Genomic DNA, 21,091 nt, shown 5'->3' with positions numbered 1-21,091 from the left:
TCCTTATGAGGTATTTGCTTCCCACAAGAAATACAACTGTTAACTTTTTCTGACATCGGACTGGAGCAAGAAAAAAAGTTTCCCCAATGGGGTACTTAGCTTTAATGAAGACTTCGGATCTAAAATTCGTTTTTGAAAATCTCAGGAGTCGGCTGACCGGCACTTGCGAATTGCTTTTGCTTCAGGCACCGTGCGGCAAGAAAGACTGAAGAAAATGGCGTCGGCTGCATCTTTTATACCCCTGGCGCACTGACATCAGGGAAGAGGCGACAGCAACCGACGTCGGACCTAGACTTTGGAATTCAGGCCGACTGCGGGTAGCCTGCCAGCAGGATAACCCAAGTGTAATGACTGCAACAGTGAAACACTATGAACATCCTAAACACTGCTATTGTACATTCCTGTGCAATGCGTGAAATGGCAAATGCACTTGACACGTCAAAATGTTAATTGCCACTTTAAATTCATCTTCAAAACGTCATAATGTATATTTGTGTCAGCTGAAGGAACGTGCAAGTTTGGCATCAGAGTACAATGATGTGTCTGCAGATAGGAATACTTCTCTATGTGCACCAGGGGCAACAAGGTGGATGAGTCAAGCCGATTGCCTGCATGCTTTTAAGATGAATTATGTTGTTATTGCCAGTTGTTTGGAAAATATGGCAGAATTTGACAGAGGCAGAAAGGTACCTATATTCTATTTCCAAATTTGATTTCATTGTTGAGTTGGTAATAATGGAGTCTAGCATTGTTAAGCCTCTTCATCTTTATCTTCAACATGAACAGATTGATCTGATACAGGCATCAGAAGAAAGCTCAGTTATCGTAGAAACTCTTAAAAATATTAGAGGTGATGCTGACAGCAAATTTAAAGTGCTCTATGAAGAAGTAAAGGAACTTGCAAGTAAAGTCTTCACCAAAGAAAGTGTACCTAGGATATGTGACAGGTACAAACAAAAAGGAGCAACATCACTGCTTCTAATCCAGAAGAATACTACAGATGAAACACATTCATACCGTTATTGGACCATGTGATCGTTGAACTGACTGAACAGCTTACTGAATGTCGCTCACGTTTCCTGGCACAATATTTGGTACCAAAGTCATTGTACATTCTTCAGGATGATGCCAAAGTTATTGAACTGTATGAGGCTTACAAGACCGACTTGTCCTCTCTACATAACCTACAAGAGGAACTGGTAAGATGGTCCACAAAGTGGAACATAGTACCAGAGAACCAACTCCCTACCACAATTAGTGATGCACTGCAGCACTTAAAACCAGAGTTCTGTCTAGATATCAACACTGCATTACGTATTCTGGCAACAATGACAGTTACTGCTGCAGCTGCAGAAAGGACATTTAGTGCCTTGAGGAGGATAAAGACCTGGCTCCGAAATTTAATGAGTGAACACCGTTTAACAGCAAACTGAGGTGGAATGCATCTGGCCCATATAAAACTGATCCCAATCCTCTGAAGGCAAAGACAAACCTCTTATTCTGCTTACTTTCTTTTTATTTGGCCTTTGCAGGGTACTGCCAAAGGTCCATGTGTTCTGAGCATAAAGGTAGGATGCAACCAGTGCAAGTCCCTGTTGATGTTTCTGAAGCTACACTATACAAACTCTTTAAACAGTTTTAAATCAAAATGGGAAGAGTTCAAGAAAATAGACCGATTGGTTAAAAAAAAAAAAAAAAAAAAACTAATGGAGAAGAACTACCACTACTTCTTCTATACACTTAGCCAAAGTAGTGCTTCCTGGTTCAAACATATTTTTCACCTCAAACCCTGCACGAGTTGTTACTAAGATGGGTACTGGCATAAGTGTGTGCCTGCTCACAAATGCAAGAAACACCAGCATAAGTGCTAATTCTTTCAGAACCTTGCAGGCCAGCTTCAAGAAGCCATCGCCAAAGAGGCACGTGCCCTCCTATAAGGAATTTGGAGATTTTTAAAAAAAAAAACAAAATTGTTTTGCTGCCTTTTGTGCTTCAACTTTCCCTGACAAGCTTCTGTAATTTGGCCCCAAATCTCTCACACACACAGTGTTGTAATCTTTAGGGGCTACTTGCCTGCCATAAAACACACCCAATTAAATCTTTAAAAAAGGACATAGCACAGACCGCTCAATAATTAACTAAAGAAATTATACATTCTTTTCATGCAAATGATGGATTTTTGCTGAAAAACAGAAGTAGCAATAGCTAGGATGAGCCACTACAAAGTTACATTTTACAAAGGAAGCAATGGTTTTCAGACAGTGAGCAATGAAGAGTTTTACAAGGCAGTCTCACACCACCTGTATCAGTACCTTTGACAGTGCGAGATTGGGAGCTAGCCCCTACAGGGATGTGATCCACTAGACGGAAAAATCTAGTCAAAAAGTAGGTCCCATCAAATAAGGTGGATAAATCCAGACGTTCCTTGCAGTGCCTGTTCCTGCTTTTTTTAATCAGCAGATGCCATGGGCTCTAATAAAATCTATCCACCTAAAACATATAGTCAGTTCGCACGAACCTCTGTTTATCATCTGATGAATGGTGACAGGATAAATGCTGTTTCCACACAGTTAGCAGAAGACAACAACCATAGTACAATTAAAGGCATTCTATAGTGCCAGTAGTTATGAAAAACATCACACTGAAATGTATTCAAGCTGCAATGCAGGATTCTCTGATGCTGATAATCAGAAATACACGATAGTTTTCATACCCAGGGTAAATCAAGGTTTCATCCAACACACGGTTAAGTGTGTGTTTTACAAGACTATCCCACTTTAGTAGTACACAGGGATGAAGTACAACTCAAAACACGAGACATGACTAATACAAGAAACTTAAAAAATACAACTACTTGGTATGAATTATATCCAGTCGAGGAAAAAAAAGATGGTTATGTGCAAGATTTAAGAAAGGTCCTTAGCAACAGGCTGAATAAAGAATGATTATGGGAACAACAATAAAATACAAAAAAAAACAGAAGGAAAATTGCAAACAGATATGAATACACTAGCAATGCTGCAAGACTACATACAGTAAGCAGATTTTAATGTATATTCCCTGAATAACTATCTTTTCCCCTTGACTCCACATCCATCCTGTATACTTGAAGTCAATTGTCCTTTTTGTTGCTTATTTGCCCTATATAGCATCAGTGGCCTTTTAAAATGTCCAACACAACTCTCAATTTCTCCTAAATTGCTGGTTTCCCCTTTCAACAGACTTCTAAATTATTCTGTTACGTACAATTACTAAACAATTTCCACCAGTCTAGCAACAATTACCTCCCCAAATGCTACTGCTTTTGAAAACCTCTTTCTCTAAGCAACCACACAAAGCTACCAAGAACCAATCATAACTGTCCCTAGTACTAATGTACATTTCCCACTAGGCAACTTCTGTACATAGTACCAGTGCACCATTAACAGTATTAGCAGATAGTGGTTATGCTATGTAGCGTTTACGTTTGTTTTCAACATGGCTTAAGTACTGGCTCATCAATTTTGATATATTTTTTCTCTGAACTGCTGTTAAACTCAGATGTAGACATCTTCAGTTACTAGTCAATCTCCATCACAAGCTGGACAAGTACCAGTGCTTGCAAATAATATGTAATAAATGTCCATGTCCGACTCATTTAAGAACATTATATGCATTATTTGTATATAGGTTCATAGGTTCATACTAGGCTATCTGCCCTAGGGCATTTACAAGCCTAGCCAGAGTGTGTTTGGCTTTCGCCACCCTTCTTAGATTAGTTGACTGTGCCTCTGTATGATAAGTCACAGAAGATAGCCCATTTAAGGTTAGTTTACCGTGCCCCTGTCTAGCAGTGACACAGAAGAGATCTCAGGGGTAAATTTACGATCTCCCATCCAAACGTCAAGATTCTTCTTGAAGAGGGTCATTGAGGGGCTCTGTCTAACATGGATTGGGATTTTGTTCCAAAGTGAGGGGAGCCTCTGGGATATGAATCTGTCCCTCCAGCATGTTCTATTTATTTCTGTGCTGAGGTTTAAGTCACTGGAGCATGTAGTTCTGATGGATTTGGATTTCTTGAGGTGGAGCATGTCCATTAATTCTGGGTTGGACATGGCTTTATATGTCAGGCACAGATCACCTCTGAGTAGGCGGTAAGCAACTGAGTAGAGCTGGAGTTTCTTTAGCCTAACTGCGTAGGGCATCTGTTTGAGTCCCTTGATCCTCTTGGTGAGGTACTTTTGGGGTCTTTCTAGTTGTAGCAGGTGTCGGGTAAGGTACATCCCAAAAGGGGCATTGTATTCAATTATGGGCCTGATGAGTGATGAGTAGAGGGGCACAATGACCTCTCTTGATCTAGATGTGTACCCCTTCGTGATAAGGTGGGCTATATAGAATGTCTTTCTAACCACTTTGGCAATGTGATTGCCAAAGGAGAGATTGCAATCTACTTGGGTCCCCAAATCCCTAATTACTTCTTCCGTACTTAATGGATTACCACCTATGTGGTAATTTGTGGGCACTCTGTTTTCCCAAAGGGGATGACTATGCACTTTTTGCCATTTAGCTTTAGGCCATGGCTCTGGCACCAGTTATCAGTCTCTGCAAGACCTTTTTGGAGGATGCCTGTGTCAGCTGGCGAGTCGATTATGGCCCCCAGTTTGCAGTCATCTGCAAACTTTGTCAGCCATGGTCCTCCTGTGTTAGCCTGTACCTCAGAAATATATACCGAACAAGAGAGGTCCCAGGACTGAGCCTTGTGGGACGCCACTTGTAACTGGTTTAGAGTCTGACATGGCACCTGCAATTCTGACCATGTGGGTTCTATCCCTAAGCCAGTTTGCAACCCATCTTGTGACATAGGGGTTGATATTTAAGCTGGTGAGCTTATTGATGATGCCCGAGTGGGGTATTGTGTCGAAGGCTTTTTGCAAGGTCAAGGTAGGCTGTGTGGACTACCTTCCCTTCGTCTATGGCCTTGGTGACTATTTCAAAGAAATTGACCAGGTTCAAGAGGCAAGATCTGCCCTTAAAGCCGAACTGGGTAGGATCCAGTGTTTGGAGGTTCCCAATGTCTTTGTTTATGAGTTCCATGATGATACGTTCCATAGCTTTGCAGAACAGGCTAGTTAGGCTTATAGGGCGATAGTTTCTGGGGTCCGTTGTGGCACCACCTTTATGGAGTGGGACCACTGTTGCTGTACGCCATTCTTTGGGTACATATCCTGTTGTAAGGCTGAGACTGAACAGTGATTTTAAGTGAGGGTTCAGTTCTTCTTGGAGCTTGTGTAAAACGCAGCCCGGGACACCGTCCGGTCCCACTGATGCTGTGTTTTTTGCTTTGGAGGGGGCAGCTCTCACCTGTGCATCTGTGATGTCAGGGAGGCTACACTCTGTTGGGATAGTCATTTGCTCATTTGGGGGGGGGGGGAGTTTGCACTGAACCTGTCTGCCAGGATATTGGCAATGTCTGTGGGTTTAGTGCATTTTTTGTCATTTTGCACTAACTCAGAGCATATCTGGGAGTTTCCACCCAGGTTTCTGACGTAACTAAAGAAAGCCTTGTGATTATCTTCAGCGTCTTGTGCAATTTTTCTTTCGAATCTAGCCTTAGATGATTTTATGAGGGATCGTAGTTTCTTGCTAGTACTGATCAGAGTTACCTTCCCTTTCAGGGATTTTGCTCTATCATGTAGTAGCTTCCTCCTTCTGTTGTACAGCTTATTTATGGCTGGGGTCCACCGGACAGGTCTCCTGCCTTTGGAGGAGTGTGTCTTGGTTTTATTTGGGATAGGACGATCCATGCATTCCTGTAGGTATCCATAGAACGCGTTTGTAAAGGATTCTATGGTTTGGGACTATTTTCCACTGGCCCTGGGGGCTTTGAAGGATTCCACCTCGGTTTTGAGAAGTGGTAAGTTTGCTTTTGAGAAGTTTTTGACCGTGGTTTCCTTTGCTGGGGGTGGGGACGGGATATGGATGTCCATAGTGATTAATATATGGTCACATTTTACCAATGAGGGGTATACCTCTGGTATGGAACAGAGTCCCCATGTTGGTGATGATCAGGTCCAATAGGTTTTCCCCTCTTGTGGGAGTGGTGACCAGTTATTCCATAGCATTTGAGTTTATAAATTCTAGAAACCGTTGGGCTAGTGTGTTGGGGCTTGAGTAGTGCTCCCAGTCTATGTTTGGGTAGTTAAAGTCACCCAATATAATGGTGTTTGGAGAAACCTTCATATTCTCCAGCATCTTCAGGAAAGCAGAGTGGGGTTCCCGAGTTTGGGAGGGTGGTTTGTAGCAGGCTACAAACTGGAAGGCAGTTTTGCCCACTGTTACTTGCACATGGATGGTCTCAGATGCTTCGTGCAGTGCCACTAGCCTGGAGGTATGGGTATCTTTGATGAATATGGATACTCCCCCTCCTCTTGTGGTTCGGTCCGAGTTTTGGGACCGAAAAGCATGGTATGAGGTATAGCCCGATAGCGCTGGGGTGCTCTCTGGAGCTTTGAACCAGGTTTCTATTACTGCACAGATATCGATATTCTCCATACTGAGGAGAACCTTGAGTGCGTGCATCCTGAGATTTAGACTTCTGGCGTTGAGCAGCATTACCCTTAGTTTCTTTTTCCTTGTGTTGTCTAAGGAGGTGGGTTTGTCTTTTGAGCCTTGCCTAAAAAAGGCACTAAAGGGGTGGCAAGAGCCTTGGCCAGTATTCGAAAACCCAGGGGTGACAGGTGCAAGCCGTCCCTAGCGAAGCAACATGGCTTGCCAAGCATGTCATTCCAGGCTGACAGACACTGGATCCACTTTGAGTGACACCAATACTTCAGCCAATTGTTGAAATTGATCATTTTGTCTTTATACTGTGGTATCATTCTTGGTGAGGGTAAGATGGTACTCAGGGTCAGGGTCACACTGGCTTGGGCCACATGATCAGAGAGCTCCTCTATGTCTCTTTTCATGTAATCCAGGGAGGTACGTCTCAGGTCATTCACACCAGCATGGACAATGACGGAGTCATATTTGTACTTGCTTTGGAATGACCCGAGTGCTTGTGTTATGTGGCAGATCCTGGCACCCGACAGGCAGCTTACAGTGACCTCCTCCTTGTTCAGTCTGGTGAGAGGGACGTCAGTGTGTCTGACAATAGTCACCTATTACAAGTGTATTAGGTGTGTTGTTTAGCCTTAAGGGCTGTGACTGTGTGGCACACTGACTTTGTGAACTATGTGATACTTGGGTATTGTTGTGGGGTAGCAGCTGTTTGGATGTCTGCTTTGGAGGTCTCTGTTGCTTGGGCAGATTTTTATTTAGCTCCTCCGAGTATGTTTTGTGTGTTTATGTGTTTGGTTTGCTGTTGCGATAGGTCTATGTGAGACTGGATTTGTGGTGTGTGTGATTACCTTCTCCTCCAGACTGACCGTGCCAGTACTATGTTGAGAGAGCTCAGCCTCCAGTTTGGCTATATAGTTGCATCTCTCACATATATTTGAGCTTGTTGGGAAAAGGAGAGGGTGGTCTGTATAAGGCAGTTGTAACATTGCCTCAAGATTCCCATATTCACCAGCTGGACTGGAGAGTAATCCTGAAACTGACTTTTGGACATGCCAGAATAGTATAAGGAATTACTTTTTGACTTGATCAAAAAGGACCAATAGGAAGCCAGGTACTTAAAGGGAGTATAAGAGGGTGTAGTCCTTTAGTTTATTAGTGCTTACTTATAAGACACTTATCCTAGCTACTGCTGAGTTTTAGAAGGAAAATAGAGTGCTTACTTTGAGATTTGGAACAGTTCTAAGGGAAAAAGTGAAGAGCAGACTTTGTGGAGCCGGGAATACTTTAAACCTGATTAGGCGCGCAAAAACACGCAAACCAGGGTTTTAAGACAGGGGGATCAAGGAGTTTGGAATTGACCCAAAATGGCCAATAAAACTACAGTTTCTAGGCAGTAACCACTCCCACAGGGGCAGGCAGGCTGTTCAGTGTTTACCACTGCCACTGATGAACACAGAGACTTCCCTTTAGCCCAAGCAAGCAATGGCCTCCAAGAAACTTACAAACAGTTCAGAACAGCAAATCTGTAAGTGAACTCTTTTTTAAACTTCAGAAAGTGGGAAAAAAGCAAGATTATTGTGTTTTTTTTGTTTTGTTTAAAGGTAGCAGAGATACACAAGTAGCAACAAGTTAGAACAGTGCAATAAATGACCCCACACTTGAGTGCTAGGCCAGAGACAGGTAAAATGCAAGTTTTAAGAAAAAAACTATTTTAAAATAAGTGCAACACAGGAAATGCAGTAAACAGGCTCTAGATGTGTTCTAAATGCAGTTCCTAATACAGATATCAAGTTTAGCAAGCTGGAAAATGCCAAAAAGTAGGTGGCAATGCAGAAATCTTAAATAATCTGAAGAAAAATACTTAAAATCTCAAAAGTGGCTCCTTTCTTCTCTCCTCCTTTTCTTCTCTTGGTGGGTGCTTCACCAACAGCCAACAAGTCTGAAAAGATGCCAAAACCATGAGGCAATTGGGTTTTAAGAGAGGGGGATCAAGGAGTTTGGAATTGACCCAAAATGGCCAATAAAACTACAGTTTCTAGGCAGTAACCACTCCCGCAGGGGCAGGCAGGCTGCTCAGCGTTTACCACTGCCACTGAAATGTATAAATAACTTTCCTAAGTTAACGATATCAACCTGATATTTGTATCATAGACCTTTCATACCATGTTGAAGTTAATGTATTTTGCCCGTTTTGTACTAATTGTGACTCTACAAGTAATTTTTTCTTGAAGCTTCTCTCTCTCTCTGGGCCTCTGCTAAAAAGGGGAACCTTGCCCAGTTAAACCTTCATGGTAAACAAATGCAAATAAGCCTAAGTGCAGTGTTGCTACATCAACTGATGTTTAGTCTGACACTAAACACCAATAAACATTGTGGTTCAACACATCTGTTAACGTAATGCATGGCAACCACATTTCATATAGCACTGAGAACTGAATACTATACAAAAACACACTTCAGCAAACATTGCTTTCCCTCAGCATTACCACACCAAAGTCCAAGTCCAGTCACAGTAACAGTAAATCTCCAAGGTTATGCAAGATCTAAAATGAGCCTTGTTTGGTCCAAAGAGACTGACGCACAGTCTGGGAAAGGGACTGTGGAATGGTGCTATAAAGGCTAGATACAACATCTGTGAAATGAGCAAAGCTCAAAACAAACATCAGCTCAGTAGCTAAAGCATAATCAATAATTTTGAAATTGTAATATTTCATTAGTGGTAACAAAACTGTTATACAGAAATCATTTCCAATGCAGCAAACTAAACAAAAACTGCAAAATAACTTGCCTCAAGTTGCCTGATTGCAGTCTCTCTCTCTTTAATTAGCTCAAGGTCCTCTTCAGTTATAGCAGCTTCTTCAAACTGGGCTTGTGTTTGCTTCCAATCATCATTACTGAAATTAAAGAACAAAAATATAATGAAAGCCCACTTCAGAAAAATGGAGATGTAATGATCTAAGCCATGAAGATGAACAATGCATAAATGACCTGGTTAGTTTTGAAGTATAAAGGCATGAGGCCCAAAGTGTGAAATAGGATTCTTAACCAAATGCATAAACACTATGCTAGACAGAAAGGGCAAAGCAGGGAGAAAGACAAAATACCTAAAACTAAAAGTTCATCTGGAGTGATCAGCAGAACAGTAAAAAAACGGGTAGCATTCTCTTTCAGACTGGGTAACGGACACCCATACATCAACCCTTTAAAGACAACTACAAAAAAAGTAGAGGGGCTGTACAACTGAATGGTTAAGACTGACCAGAGATCTGCATTTACTCAAATTAATTTGAATTACAAATGAGAACTACGGCACACCACACAAACAGCAGCTTGCCCAGTACCACAAATGCATCATTTCCATATGAAACATCAACACCAAAGAATAAGAAAGCACTATAATTTCCTTAGGAACAGTCAAAGTGGAGAAGAAAGTACAGTTGTGCAAGAACTTACCATAATGGTAGATGTAAGGAATACTGCAGTAGTGAAGAGAAAGACAATAGGGATCCCCTGCCAAGGGCAGCCAGACACCCAGCCAGTATAACCAAAGCCTTTAGGTTGCTCAAGGAATGCCATACGTCACATATATGCTCCCTATATACAGCACAGGGCATAAAAGGTGACGTTTGAATGCACCATCCTAAGAAGTGAGAGCTCCAGTGGAATGCCAGTCCAAGGAGTAGAGAGGTAACATGTACATTCAGAAGAAAAAAGAACCAGAGGGTGGACGGAGTGAGTGAATACTGCAACAGTGAAGAGAAGGACACCTACTGTTATGGTAAGTTGTTACACAACTGTACTATGTCCTTCAATTTCACGGTTGCAGTATTAGTTGCAATAGAAATAGTGCAAAAGCTCATGAAGGACCAGCAGATCTCTCCAGGAACCTATAAAGAATGGCCCTAGCAAAGCCAGCTCTAGCTCTGGATATCAAATCCCACTTATAGCGATTGGTAAAACTATTCACACAAGTCCAAGTAGCTACCACGAGAATAGAGTTAGTATTCAAACCCTTTAAAAAAAGCACTAGAAGAAGCCACAGCCTTAGTGGAATGAGCCTCAACAGAGACTGATAGGTTTTTCCAGCTTAAGGACAGAGCATCCATTTTCCAGGCTTGTTTGTGGGGAATCCTTGTGCAAAATGTGTCCAACTGGTAGTTCTAGGGAAGAGGCAAACAGGTCTATATCTGGGCTCCCCCATTTGCTTTTAAACATGTTGAAAATCCTTGGGTTCCAGTTTCCACTCGTGTGGATCCATGAGGTTTCTGCTTAGTCTGCCAGTGTATTTAATTTTCCTGGCAGGAAATGAGCTTGTAGGTGCACTTGGTAGCTCAAGGCTGTGTTCCACAATGCCATGGTGAGTCTGCAGAGGGGGTAAGAATGTGTACCGCCTGTTTATGTACCACTTAACAGTGGTGTTGTCTGTCCACCATTAGTTGTCCTGGAAGAATGTGTTCCTTGAAGGCTGTCAGAGCATTCTGTACAGCTAACATTTCTTTTTGATTGATATGCAGGTGCATTTGACTTGGGTTCCATTTGCCCTGAATGCACTTCCCTGCCATGCGAGTCCCCCATGCATAGTCTGATGCGTCTGTTGTTAGGGTTTGGGCAGCAGGGGGTGGTGTGAAAGGTAGTCCCTTGTTTTGGTGGCAAGCCTCTGCCCACCAAAGGAACTTTAAGCGTAGGCAAGGTATGATAGGAATAATTGTTTCTAGGTCTTGAGAATGTTGACACCATAGGCTTTTTAGATACCACTGTAGTTTCCTCATATGCAGTCTTGCAATTAGAAGAGTCTTGGAATTAGAAGAATGCAGGAGGCCATGAACCCCAAGGCTTGCAGTATTTGTCTTGCAGATAGCAGGGTTTTGTTTTTGTGGCCACTTCTTTGAAGTAGGTTGTCAAATGAATGTTTCTCTGGTGTGAGGTAAGCCATCTGGGAAGTTGTATTCATGCTTGCTCCCAGGAATATAATTTGTTAATAGTGTACCAGGTGTGATTGCTTTTTGTTTATGGTGTACCCCAGACAAGTTGGAACCCTTTGTACAAAGGCCAGATGATTCAAAAATATGTCCTGGCTTTCTGCCTGAATAAGACAATTGTCCAGGTATGGGTATATTTGAATATTTATTTGCCTGCAAAATGCAATAACTGGAGCTAGGCACTTTGTGAATACCCTGGGCGCAGTAGATAAGCCAAAGGGCAGTGCAGAGAACTGATAGTGCACATAGCCTACTTTGAAGAGTAGGTTATCTTCTGAGCGCTTACTTTTTGCAATAATTTCTTCTGCAATAATTGCCCGCCATGTGGAACCACTTATGTTTTTATTTTTATCTTCTGCAAAATTCCCTGATTGGGATGTGCAGGTATGCTTCTTTTAAATCTAGTGTTGCCAACCAGGCAACATTGCCTACCATGGGAAGTAACTGAAGAGTCAGTATCTTGAATTTTGGAATCTCCAAAAAGGTGTTTAGAGTAGACAGGTCCAGGATAGGACGCCATCAATTGTCTTTTCTGGGTACCAGGAAAAGTCTCGAGTAGAAACCTTGTCCCTTTTCCTCTTCTGGTACCAGCTGAATAGCCCCCATGCTTAAGAGAGAAACTACTTGTTTTTGAGCTTCTGCCCACTGATTTGGGGGTAGGTCAGGCCACCCGCGGCAACGTGTGGAAGTGAAATCTGTATCCCTGGGACATTACATTTAAAACCCATTTGTCCTGGGTAAGGAGTACCCAAGTCTTTGCATGAAGACCAGTCTTTCTCCCCAAAGGGGCAGTCAGTTGATAAGTGCTTGGAAATTTTAAAAGGAAGTCATTGAGACAGTTTACCATAGGGGGGGGGTCCTATTATTCCCAGATTTGGAAGTGAAGGCCCACTCCCCCACTACTTAGTTGTGTGTGTCCCCTGGGACTGAAAAAGTACAGTTTTGTACCCACCATAAATGTAGTTGTTCGAGTGTATACACTGCTGCAGTCATTACACTTGGGTTATCCTGCCATCAGGCAGTTACCCAGTCAGCCTGAGTTCCAAAGTGTTGGTCCGGCATCGGTTGCTGTCACCTCCTCCCTGATGTCAGAGCAACAGGGGTATACAAGATGCAGTCTACGCCATTTTCTTCAGTTTTTCTTGCCCCAGATGTCAGGTACCTCTAAATAGGTAGGCAATTCCAATTGCTAATAAAACATACATAAGAAAGCAAACAACAACTTACAGCTACCAGCAAATACTCCCCATAGGTAGTAAAGGGTAGAAGACATAGGTATGTACCAGCCAGTAAGAGGGGAAGGAGGGAGGGTAACCTGGACTGCAGCAGTGTATACACTCTAACATCTACATTTATGGTAGGTACAAAACTGTATTATGTTCGTGTTACACTGCTGCAGTCATTACACTTGGGTAGAATCCCAAAGCTGAGGTAGGGTGGCTGGGTCTATAAGGCATTAGGAGTGACTATAAGGCCCTGCAGCACTGCAGTGGCGAAGCCAGCTCTGTATTTAGAATATAGAGGCAGATGGTAATGCTTGGTGAAGGTATGCACAGAACTCCAAGTTGCTGCTTCCAAAATATCCTCGGTAGGCACTCCTCTGAGGTAGGCAGTTGAAGTGGCTGTTGCTCTGGTGGAGTGAGATCTAATGCTACTTGGTACAGGTTTTCCATGGTATGTGTAGCAGAAACATATACAATGTCCTATCCATTTGAAATGGTCTGTTTTGAAATGGCTTTTCTCTGTGCTCCTGCAGCATATGCTACCAATAATTGCTCAGAATTTCTGAAAGCTTTGGTTTTGTCCAAGTAGAAGCGTAACTGCCTGTGAATGTCCAAAGAATGCAGTAGTCTCTCTCCTTTATTCTGTGGTTTAGGATAAAAAGTTGGCAGGTGAATAGTTTGGTTTAGAGCCACACTGGATACCACCTTTGTCATAAACGTAGGGTTAGTTCTTAAAGACACCCTGTCCTGGTGGAAAATGAGGAAAGGTTCAACTGCCATTAGGGCCTGTAATTCTGAAACTCTTCGTGCTGATGTTACTGCCAAGAGCAGAGCAGTTTTACAAGAGATATATTTTAATTCTGCTGTGCTTAGCATTACTGATAATGGCTCTATTATATCCACACTTTATAGAAAGCCTACTTGGAAGAATACTCTATTAACCTTCGATAGTATGCATCCTAGGTACATCTTCCCAGGTATAATTAAAAGTCAATTCATTAGGTTAACCAGACTTTGTAAAGATAGTAATGACCTGCATTCTGAAGCTGACCATTTGGAAGAACTCTTTATTGAGAGAGGCTATCAACCAAACTTAGTCAACAGCATCAAAAACAGCATCATTAAAAGCACACATCAAAATAGAATTGGACAGATAGATAATAAGACGCCCACACTTGTGAATAAACAAAACACAGCTATTCAACCAAATTATGTTGCTATAACTTTGAATTATACTAGCAACATAAATAGCATAAAGGAAGTTTTTCTTAATAATTGGAAGATCTTAAATATGGATCCAGACACCAAATTTATTGTAGGAAATAAACCTCATTTTATGTATAGGAACAGCCCTAATCTTAAACGGCTATTGTGTAATGATGTTCATTTTACACATTCAGCATCGATCCTTGCTAGTAAAAGAACAGGTACTTTTCCTTGTCATAGTTGCAATAGATGCAACCTCATTTCTGAAGTACAAGAGTTTCAACACCCTAATTTGAACTATACTTTTCAACCGAGATTTTTTGCCACTTGTACTACAAAAAACCTAATTTATCTTGCAACATGTATAAAATGCCAAGCTTTTTATGTTGGGCTAACAAAAAGATGTCTGAAGGACAGAATATATGGTCATCTTTATGATATACAGAGAAAAAATGACCTAAATGCTCTAGCAAAACACATAATAGAGTATCCTTCACACAAGTTTTGTTTTAGAGTTTTAGAGATAGTCAGAATCAACAAGAGAGGTGGCAATAATGCCACACATCTGAGCAACAACGAATTAAAATGGATCCTAAGACTAGGTGCCCATATACCTCCCGGTATAAATAGTTGCATTTCCATCAAACCTGTTCTAGATACTAGATGAGTCTTTTCATATATTCTTTATATATTTTATGTCTTTTTTATATATTCTATGTCCCCATATACTTCAGTATTTAAGATACATTTTATATGTGTTGTGACACATATATATTTATTTTTAAGTAAACACATGCTAGATACATCCTATTATAGTCATATATTTTTGTATTCCTAGTATTATTTATATATGCCTTGCATACAAGTTTTTAAAAATGTTTTCATTTTTTCATTTATAGATGTACATATACATTTGACTTTATTTATATTTATATACTTGTGTTATTTACATGCATAATAAGATCATAATATGGCTATATTTTAGTCTATCCTTTACAGCCATATAGTTACTAATTATTATATTATATGATAGCTGGTTACATTATTTTATCTTATAACAAATTATACACAAATCATAACCATGTATCTTGTACACTTATTCATCTATCTATTTATTTAAATGATAAATTGATATAGATCAAACATTTGCTCCCATTAATAATTTAAAAATATATATACATATGTATTCGTTTATGTATGAATAATATATCTATTTATCTATTTAAATTATTCATTTAGATATATATACATCTTGATTCATAATATTCGCACCAATATCAAAGTGTTTTTTATTGATTTTAATTGAGGACTGTTCCTGTACATTTTATGCATATATTATACCTTATTTTATGCATTTAATTCACCATTAATGGATATTTATAACTGGTAAAAATGCTAAGTGTTCGTTCTCCCCCCCCTCCCCTTCTTTCCCTTTCCTTCTTTCCTTCATTTATTTATTTATTTATTTATTTCATGGTTACTTACTGAAAAATTTTAATGTATTATAGTGCTTTATTTATTTATGAAGATACATTTTGTAATTCATGGAATTCTGGATAATAGCACCTTTTGAATGAAGTATATAGCACTAGTTAGCCGACATTTACTGTTGCCTTTATGACTTTAAAAATATGATGTTTTAATTTGATTTTAACTGAATGTGAACCAAACTCAACTGAGTTTAATTGAATGCATCAATTAATTAATTATGAACACTGATTTTGGCGCCTTTTTTGATATATAAGTGGAAGTTTTAAGTAATTTTATATTGTCTGATGAAGCGTAGTAGGTGCTACGCGAAAGCGCTCACATCTCAATAAAATCTCTTTTTTGGATCATTATTGGACTACCTTTGAATTTCTATTGGACTGTTTTATGCAGATTTCGTCTGGATTTATTACTGAGACATTGACTTTATTCGTGGTGAGAGGACCTGGTATCTACTACTTAGCTGGCTCAAAAGGAGGTAAAGTAAATTTTTCCAAAACAAAGTTGAGGTCCCAAGTTGGAGTAGGTGCTCTACGGGGTGTTCTTATGTTTTTAGCCCCTCTGAGGTACTGTTTTAATAGAGGATTAGAGAAAATTGGTAGATCCGTGGTGTAATGAGCAGAGATGGCAGAGGCGTGGATCTTGGATGAGAAGGAGAGGCCTTTGTCCAGCATCTCGGTTAAGTATTGTAGTATCTGAGGAATGTTTGGGACAAGAGGGTCAAGGCTGTGAGCTTGGTTCCAGGCACAGAATCTCTTCCATTTATCCGAATAAGCTTTCCTGGTACTAGGCCTTCTGGCCTCCAGAATGACATCCATAACAGCTTTGAAGAGAGGCATTGCTTGCTTGACTAAGGAATCTTCCATGCAGCTAGGTTTAAGGTCTTTAGCTGGCTGTGTAGTATTTGATTGTTGCGCCGAGTCAGCAGATGTGTGATTTGAGGCAGAATCCAGGGTGGTTCTTGTGCTAAGATCCTGAAGAGTGGGTACCAGTGCTGGCGTGGCCAGTCTGGTGCAATCAGGATCATCTTTGGCTCTTCTTGCTTGGCTTTTATGAGTACCTTTGGCAGGAGAGGTAGTGGTGGGAAAGCGTATACTTGTAGGTTCTCCCAGCTGAATGAGAGGGCATCCACTTTCCATGCTTGTGGATGGTAACTCCTTGTGCAGAATTTTTATAGCCGACAGTTCATTGGGGATGCAAACAGATCTATGTCCGGGCTCCACCATTTCTGTGTTATCATTCTGAATATTTGTTGATTCAATTCCCATTCGTGGGGATCCATGATGTTTCTGCTTAAGTCGTCTGCCAGTGTGTTTTTCTCTCCTGGCTGGAATTGTGCTTGCAGATGAACTTTTAGTTATGTACTTACCATAACGATAGATGTATGTGATCCATCTCGCCTACATTCATAACTGATCGGCTCTGACTCGGCCGATACATTAGCACGAAGTCTCTCATTGGCTGGACCAACCCCCTTATCCCAGGATGCACCACGCTCAAACCCCCAGATCTTGTTTGCTCCACAACAACTCACTCACATGAGCCACTCAACTGTACAATAGTGTTTCCTCCAGATCCAACAGGTAGGGGGAAGGAGGGCGGGTACGTACGAATGTAGGCGAGATGGATCACATACATCTATCGTTATGGTAAATACATAACTAAAAGATGTAATGCGATCCTATCTCGCCTACATTCATAACTGATGGGACAGCGTCCCTAGTACCTAGATCCTGGGAGGCTCACTGGAAAACACTCCTGAGCACTGTGGAACCAAAGGACACCCGACCTCTAGAGGCCACGACCAGTTTGTAATGAGAAATAAAAGTATGTGGAGAAGCCCAAGTGGCCGCTGCACATATCTCATCCACCAACAGTCTGGCGTGGAAGGCCACTGAAGTAGCCATAGCCCTAGTAGAATGCGCTCTAACTGGAAATGGAAGGTCCCTTCCTGTTGATGCATAAATAAATGAAACACTATCCCTAATCCACCTAGCAACAGTGGTCTTAGTTACTGCTTTGCTAATCCTGTTATCTGCAAAGGCCACAAACAACTGGTCTGATTTCCTCTGCTGCTGTGTCCTATCAAAGTAAAACCTCAGTTGTCTATGCACATTCAACTGATGAAGTCTGTATTCTGCCTTGTTGGAAAATTTTGGAAAGAAAACTGGTAGCTCTATAAATTGCTGCAGACAAAGAGCAGAAGAAACTTTCGGAAGAAATGACGGGTTTAGTCTTAGAGATACTCTATCCTTGTGAAAGATCAGATAAGGGGGCTTAACAGAGAGGGCTTGAAGCTCCGAAACTCTTCTGGCTGAAGTAATAGCTACCAAGAAGGCAGTCTTCCAAGATAAGAACTTTTGCTCACAAGTGGCCGCCGGCTCGAAGGGATGAGACGTCAAGGCTCCTAAAACTACATTCAAATCCCATGGCAAAACAGGTTGCGACACCAGGGGCGAAGCAACCAAGCTCCCTTAAGAAAGGCCTTACACAACTTATGACTCATGAGTGAAGGCTCAAAGGCAACATGATAATTAGAAATCTCTGCCAAATGGACTTAAGCGTGGAGACAGCGGAACCCTGTCTAAAAAGAGTTGCCAAAAAACCTAATACTGCGGACACCGGGGCTGTCAGAGGGCCAAGGTTGTGCTGCTGGGCCCAAATGGCAAACCTTTTCCATTTATTAGAATATATCTCCTTAGTGGAAGCTCTGTGAGAAGACAGAATCCGGACCACCTCAGGCGAAAGGATATGCTGTCCGACTAAGGTCGGAACTGGAGCAGCCATGCCGTTAGCTTGAGAGTTCGCAGTGATGGATGGGCCTGACCTGACTGAAGAGTCAGGAGGTCTGGAACTGGGTCCAGAATCCAAGGATCCTTCACTGCATACTTCCGAAGGAAAGGAAACCAAACTTGGCAAGGCCAGTGTGGTGAGATCAAAATCATGTTGCTTCCCAAGCAGATCGCCTTCTGAATCACCTTTGGCAGTAGTGGGACTGGAGGGAAGGCGTAGAGCAGACCGGAGGGCCAATTGTGGACTAGAGCGTCCCTGGGGGGGGGAATCAGGGAGAAGAAATTGCTGCACTTCGCGTTCCAGGGGCTGGCAAAAAGGTCGCAACAGGGAAACCCCCACTTGGAGAAGATCCGAGCCGCTACTCTGTCATTCAGGGACCACTCGTGAGGCATCAGAATAACTCTGCTCAGCCTGTCTGCTATCGCATTGGACTTCCCCGGAATGTGTGTTGCCACTAGAAATCTCTGGGAAGCGATCGCCCAGTTCCAAACTCTCATGGCTTCTCTGCAAAGAGGATAAGACCTGGTTCCTCCCTGCTTGTTCAGGTACCATACTACCACCATATTGTCTGAGAAGATTGCGATGGTACTCTTGGGAAGAGAGCTGAGAAGTGCCTGCAACGCTAGAAGCACTGCCCTCATCTCCAGGACATTGATGTGCAAGTGGGTTTCGTGATCCTGCCAAGTGCCTTGAACCGTCCTGTCCAGATAATGCCCCCCCACCCTATCTGGGAGGCGTCCGTGGTCACTGTGGCAATGGGGGAGGGGGGGCAGAAGAGTCGCCCCTGGTTCAGGTTGGAGGAGAGGAGCCACCAACGAAGATCTCGCCGGCAGGTATCCATAATGAGAATCGGGTAGGACAAGGGCAGATCTTGGTACGACCACTGGGTCGACAGGAGCCATTGGAGAATTCACATGTGCAATCTTGCCAGAGGGACCAGAAGAATGGCGGCCGCCATCGACCCCAAAAGCTGAAGGACCATCCTGGCTGAGGCTTTGCTTCGGGGTAGTAAGGCTAGGACTTGGTACTGTAGTATCTTTATCCTCTCTGTTGGAAGGAATGCTCGCATCTCGACAGAGTCTAGCTCTGCGCCTATAAAGGCAACACGCTGTGATGGCAGCAATACAGACTTTTCCCAGTTGAATGCAATTCCAAATAGATGTCCCAATTCGATGGCAGCACTCACGGCTTGAATAAGAAGATGCCTGGTGGGGGCGGTGAGGAGCCAGTCATCTAGATACGGAAACACCTGGAATCACAGATGTCTCAGGTGAGCCGTCACCACTGTCAGACATTTGGTAAACACCCTGGGGGCTGTGGTGAGACCAAAGGGCAGGGCTTGGAACTGGAAGTGACTGGCTCCTAGGCGGAAGCGTAAATGTATCCTGGACGCCCTGTTTATCTTGATGTGATAATAGGCGTCCTTGAGATCGATGGAGCAGATCCATACTCCTTTTTCCAGCAATGGGAAAATGGATTGCAACGTGACCATCCGGAACTTGGACTTCATTACGAAGCGGTTTAGGTGGCTGAGGTCCAGAATGGGTATCTGTTTAGGTGGCTGAGGTCCAGAATGGGTATCAAGTCCCCTGTTCTTTTCGGCACCAAAAAACTTGAGTAAGTTCCAAATCCGGTCTGATCTGCGGGGACTGGCTGGATGACTCCCTTTCCGAGCAGCTTTGCAACCTCTATGGCTGCTTTATCCCATTGACTGGGTGGCACGTCCGGGATTTTCCTTGACGGTGGAGGGGAACGGATAAGGGGAATGGTGTAACCTCCGGCAATGATACGAAGCACCCACTGATCCTGAATAATGGAACCCCAGGCCCTTGGATGCTCCGAAAATCGACCCCCGACTGACTCCGGAGACACACAGTCAGGCAGTCCCTCAGGGATGCTAGAAGGAGGAACCACAAAAGGATTCACGGTCTCCTGTGTTTCGGGGACCTCCACCGCCTCTAGGGCGACGTCTTCCAGAATAAATCCCCCCTCCTCTGCCTCTGGAAGGGGGGTCACTGATGGGCAGGGAAAGACTTTTGGGACTTTCTGAACCACATCTTTCCTCCCCTCTGCGCCTTGGGATAAGGTCTCGAAGGGAACGAAAAACAGGCCCCAACTGCAGATAAAGTATTACCCTCCTGCTCGCATCTAGTGAGTGTCTTTCACCTTGGGTCCAAAGAGAGAGGACCCGTCGAATGAAGCGTCTGTGAAAAAAGACTTGAAAGCCTCCACAAAGTGACACAAGCGCATCCAGACTTGCCTCCTAAGGGCTACGCCCGAACTCGCTGCCCTACTCGCCCTTCGGCTGCATATATGAGCCTCATGGACGAGATAACAATCGACGAAAGGGTAGACAGCTGGGCGTTGACAGACTGCGTCAACGCCTCCGGCACGTTACCCGACAGGGCATCACCCAACTCCTTTATGAGATCCCTTTGGAGCCTCGTAAAATGACACAAATAATTCAGTGACCGCAGGGTAAAGGTCGCTGAAGTCAGGGTACACTTCCCGTACCTATCCATGCTCCTGGACTCCTTGTTTGGAGGATGGATAGACGTAGATGCCTCTGCCACATCCTGCTGGGTGTCAGACGTCACCACCATAGCATCCACTGGAACTCCCTTGGTTAGAAACCCCTTGCCAGGGGGTGCAGATAAAAATTTGTTGGGCGAGAAGGAACTGGCTCCACAGAATCAGGGTGCTCCCACACCCTTCGACAAATAAGGTCCAGTAATTCATCGAAGGGTGGAGACACCCAGGAGGTGGAGGGTTGGGCTCCGAAGGCCTCGAGGAAGACAGACTCCTCCGCGGAAGGGGTTTTGGATGGCCAGTCGTCCCTCTGTCTCAAGATCTCCAGAACATCGG

At 43.0% G+C, this 21,091-nt stretch overlaps 1 protein-coding gene across 2 annotated transcripts in view; it reads right to left on the bottom strand.

Moving 5' to 3' along the window:
* Nucleotides 1-21,091, bottom strand: part of STX12 (syntaxin 12) — a 471,540-nt gene that overhangs the window by 162,298 nt on the left and 288,151 nt on the right. For both annotated transcript variants that reach the window (XM_044084824.1, XM_044084825.1), the window contains exon 7: nt 9,326-9,431. In XM_044084824.1, coding sequence (XP_043940759.1) covers nt 9,326-9,431 — 106 coding nt within the window. The remainder of the gene's footprint in view (nt 1-9,325; nt 9,432-21,091) is intronic.

The sequence above is a fragment of the Protopterus annectens genome, chromosome 1.part1 (assembly GCF_019279795.1).
Source record: "Protopterus annectens isolate FY-2018-M chromosome 1.part1, PAN1.0, whole genome shotgun sequence".
NCBI classification, from domain to species: domain Eukaryota; kingdom Metazoa; phylum Chordata; order Ceratodontiformes; family Protopteridae; genus Protopterus; species Protopterus annectens.
Note: the sequence above shows the minus strand (reverse complement) of the source record. Positions and strands in the feature narration are given on the sequence as shown.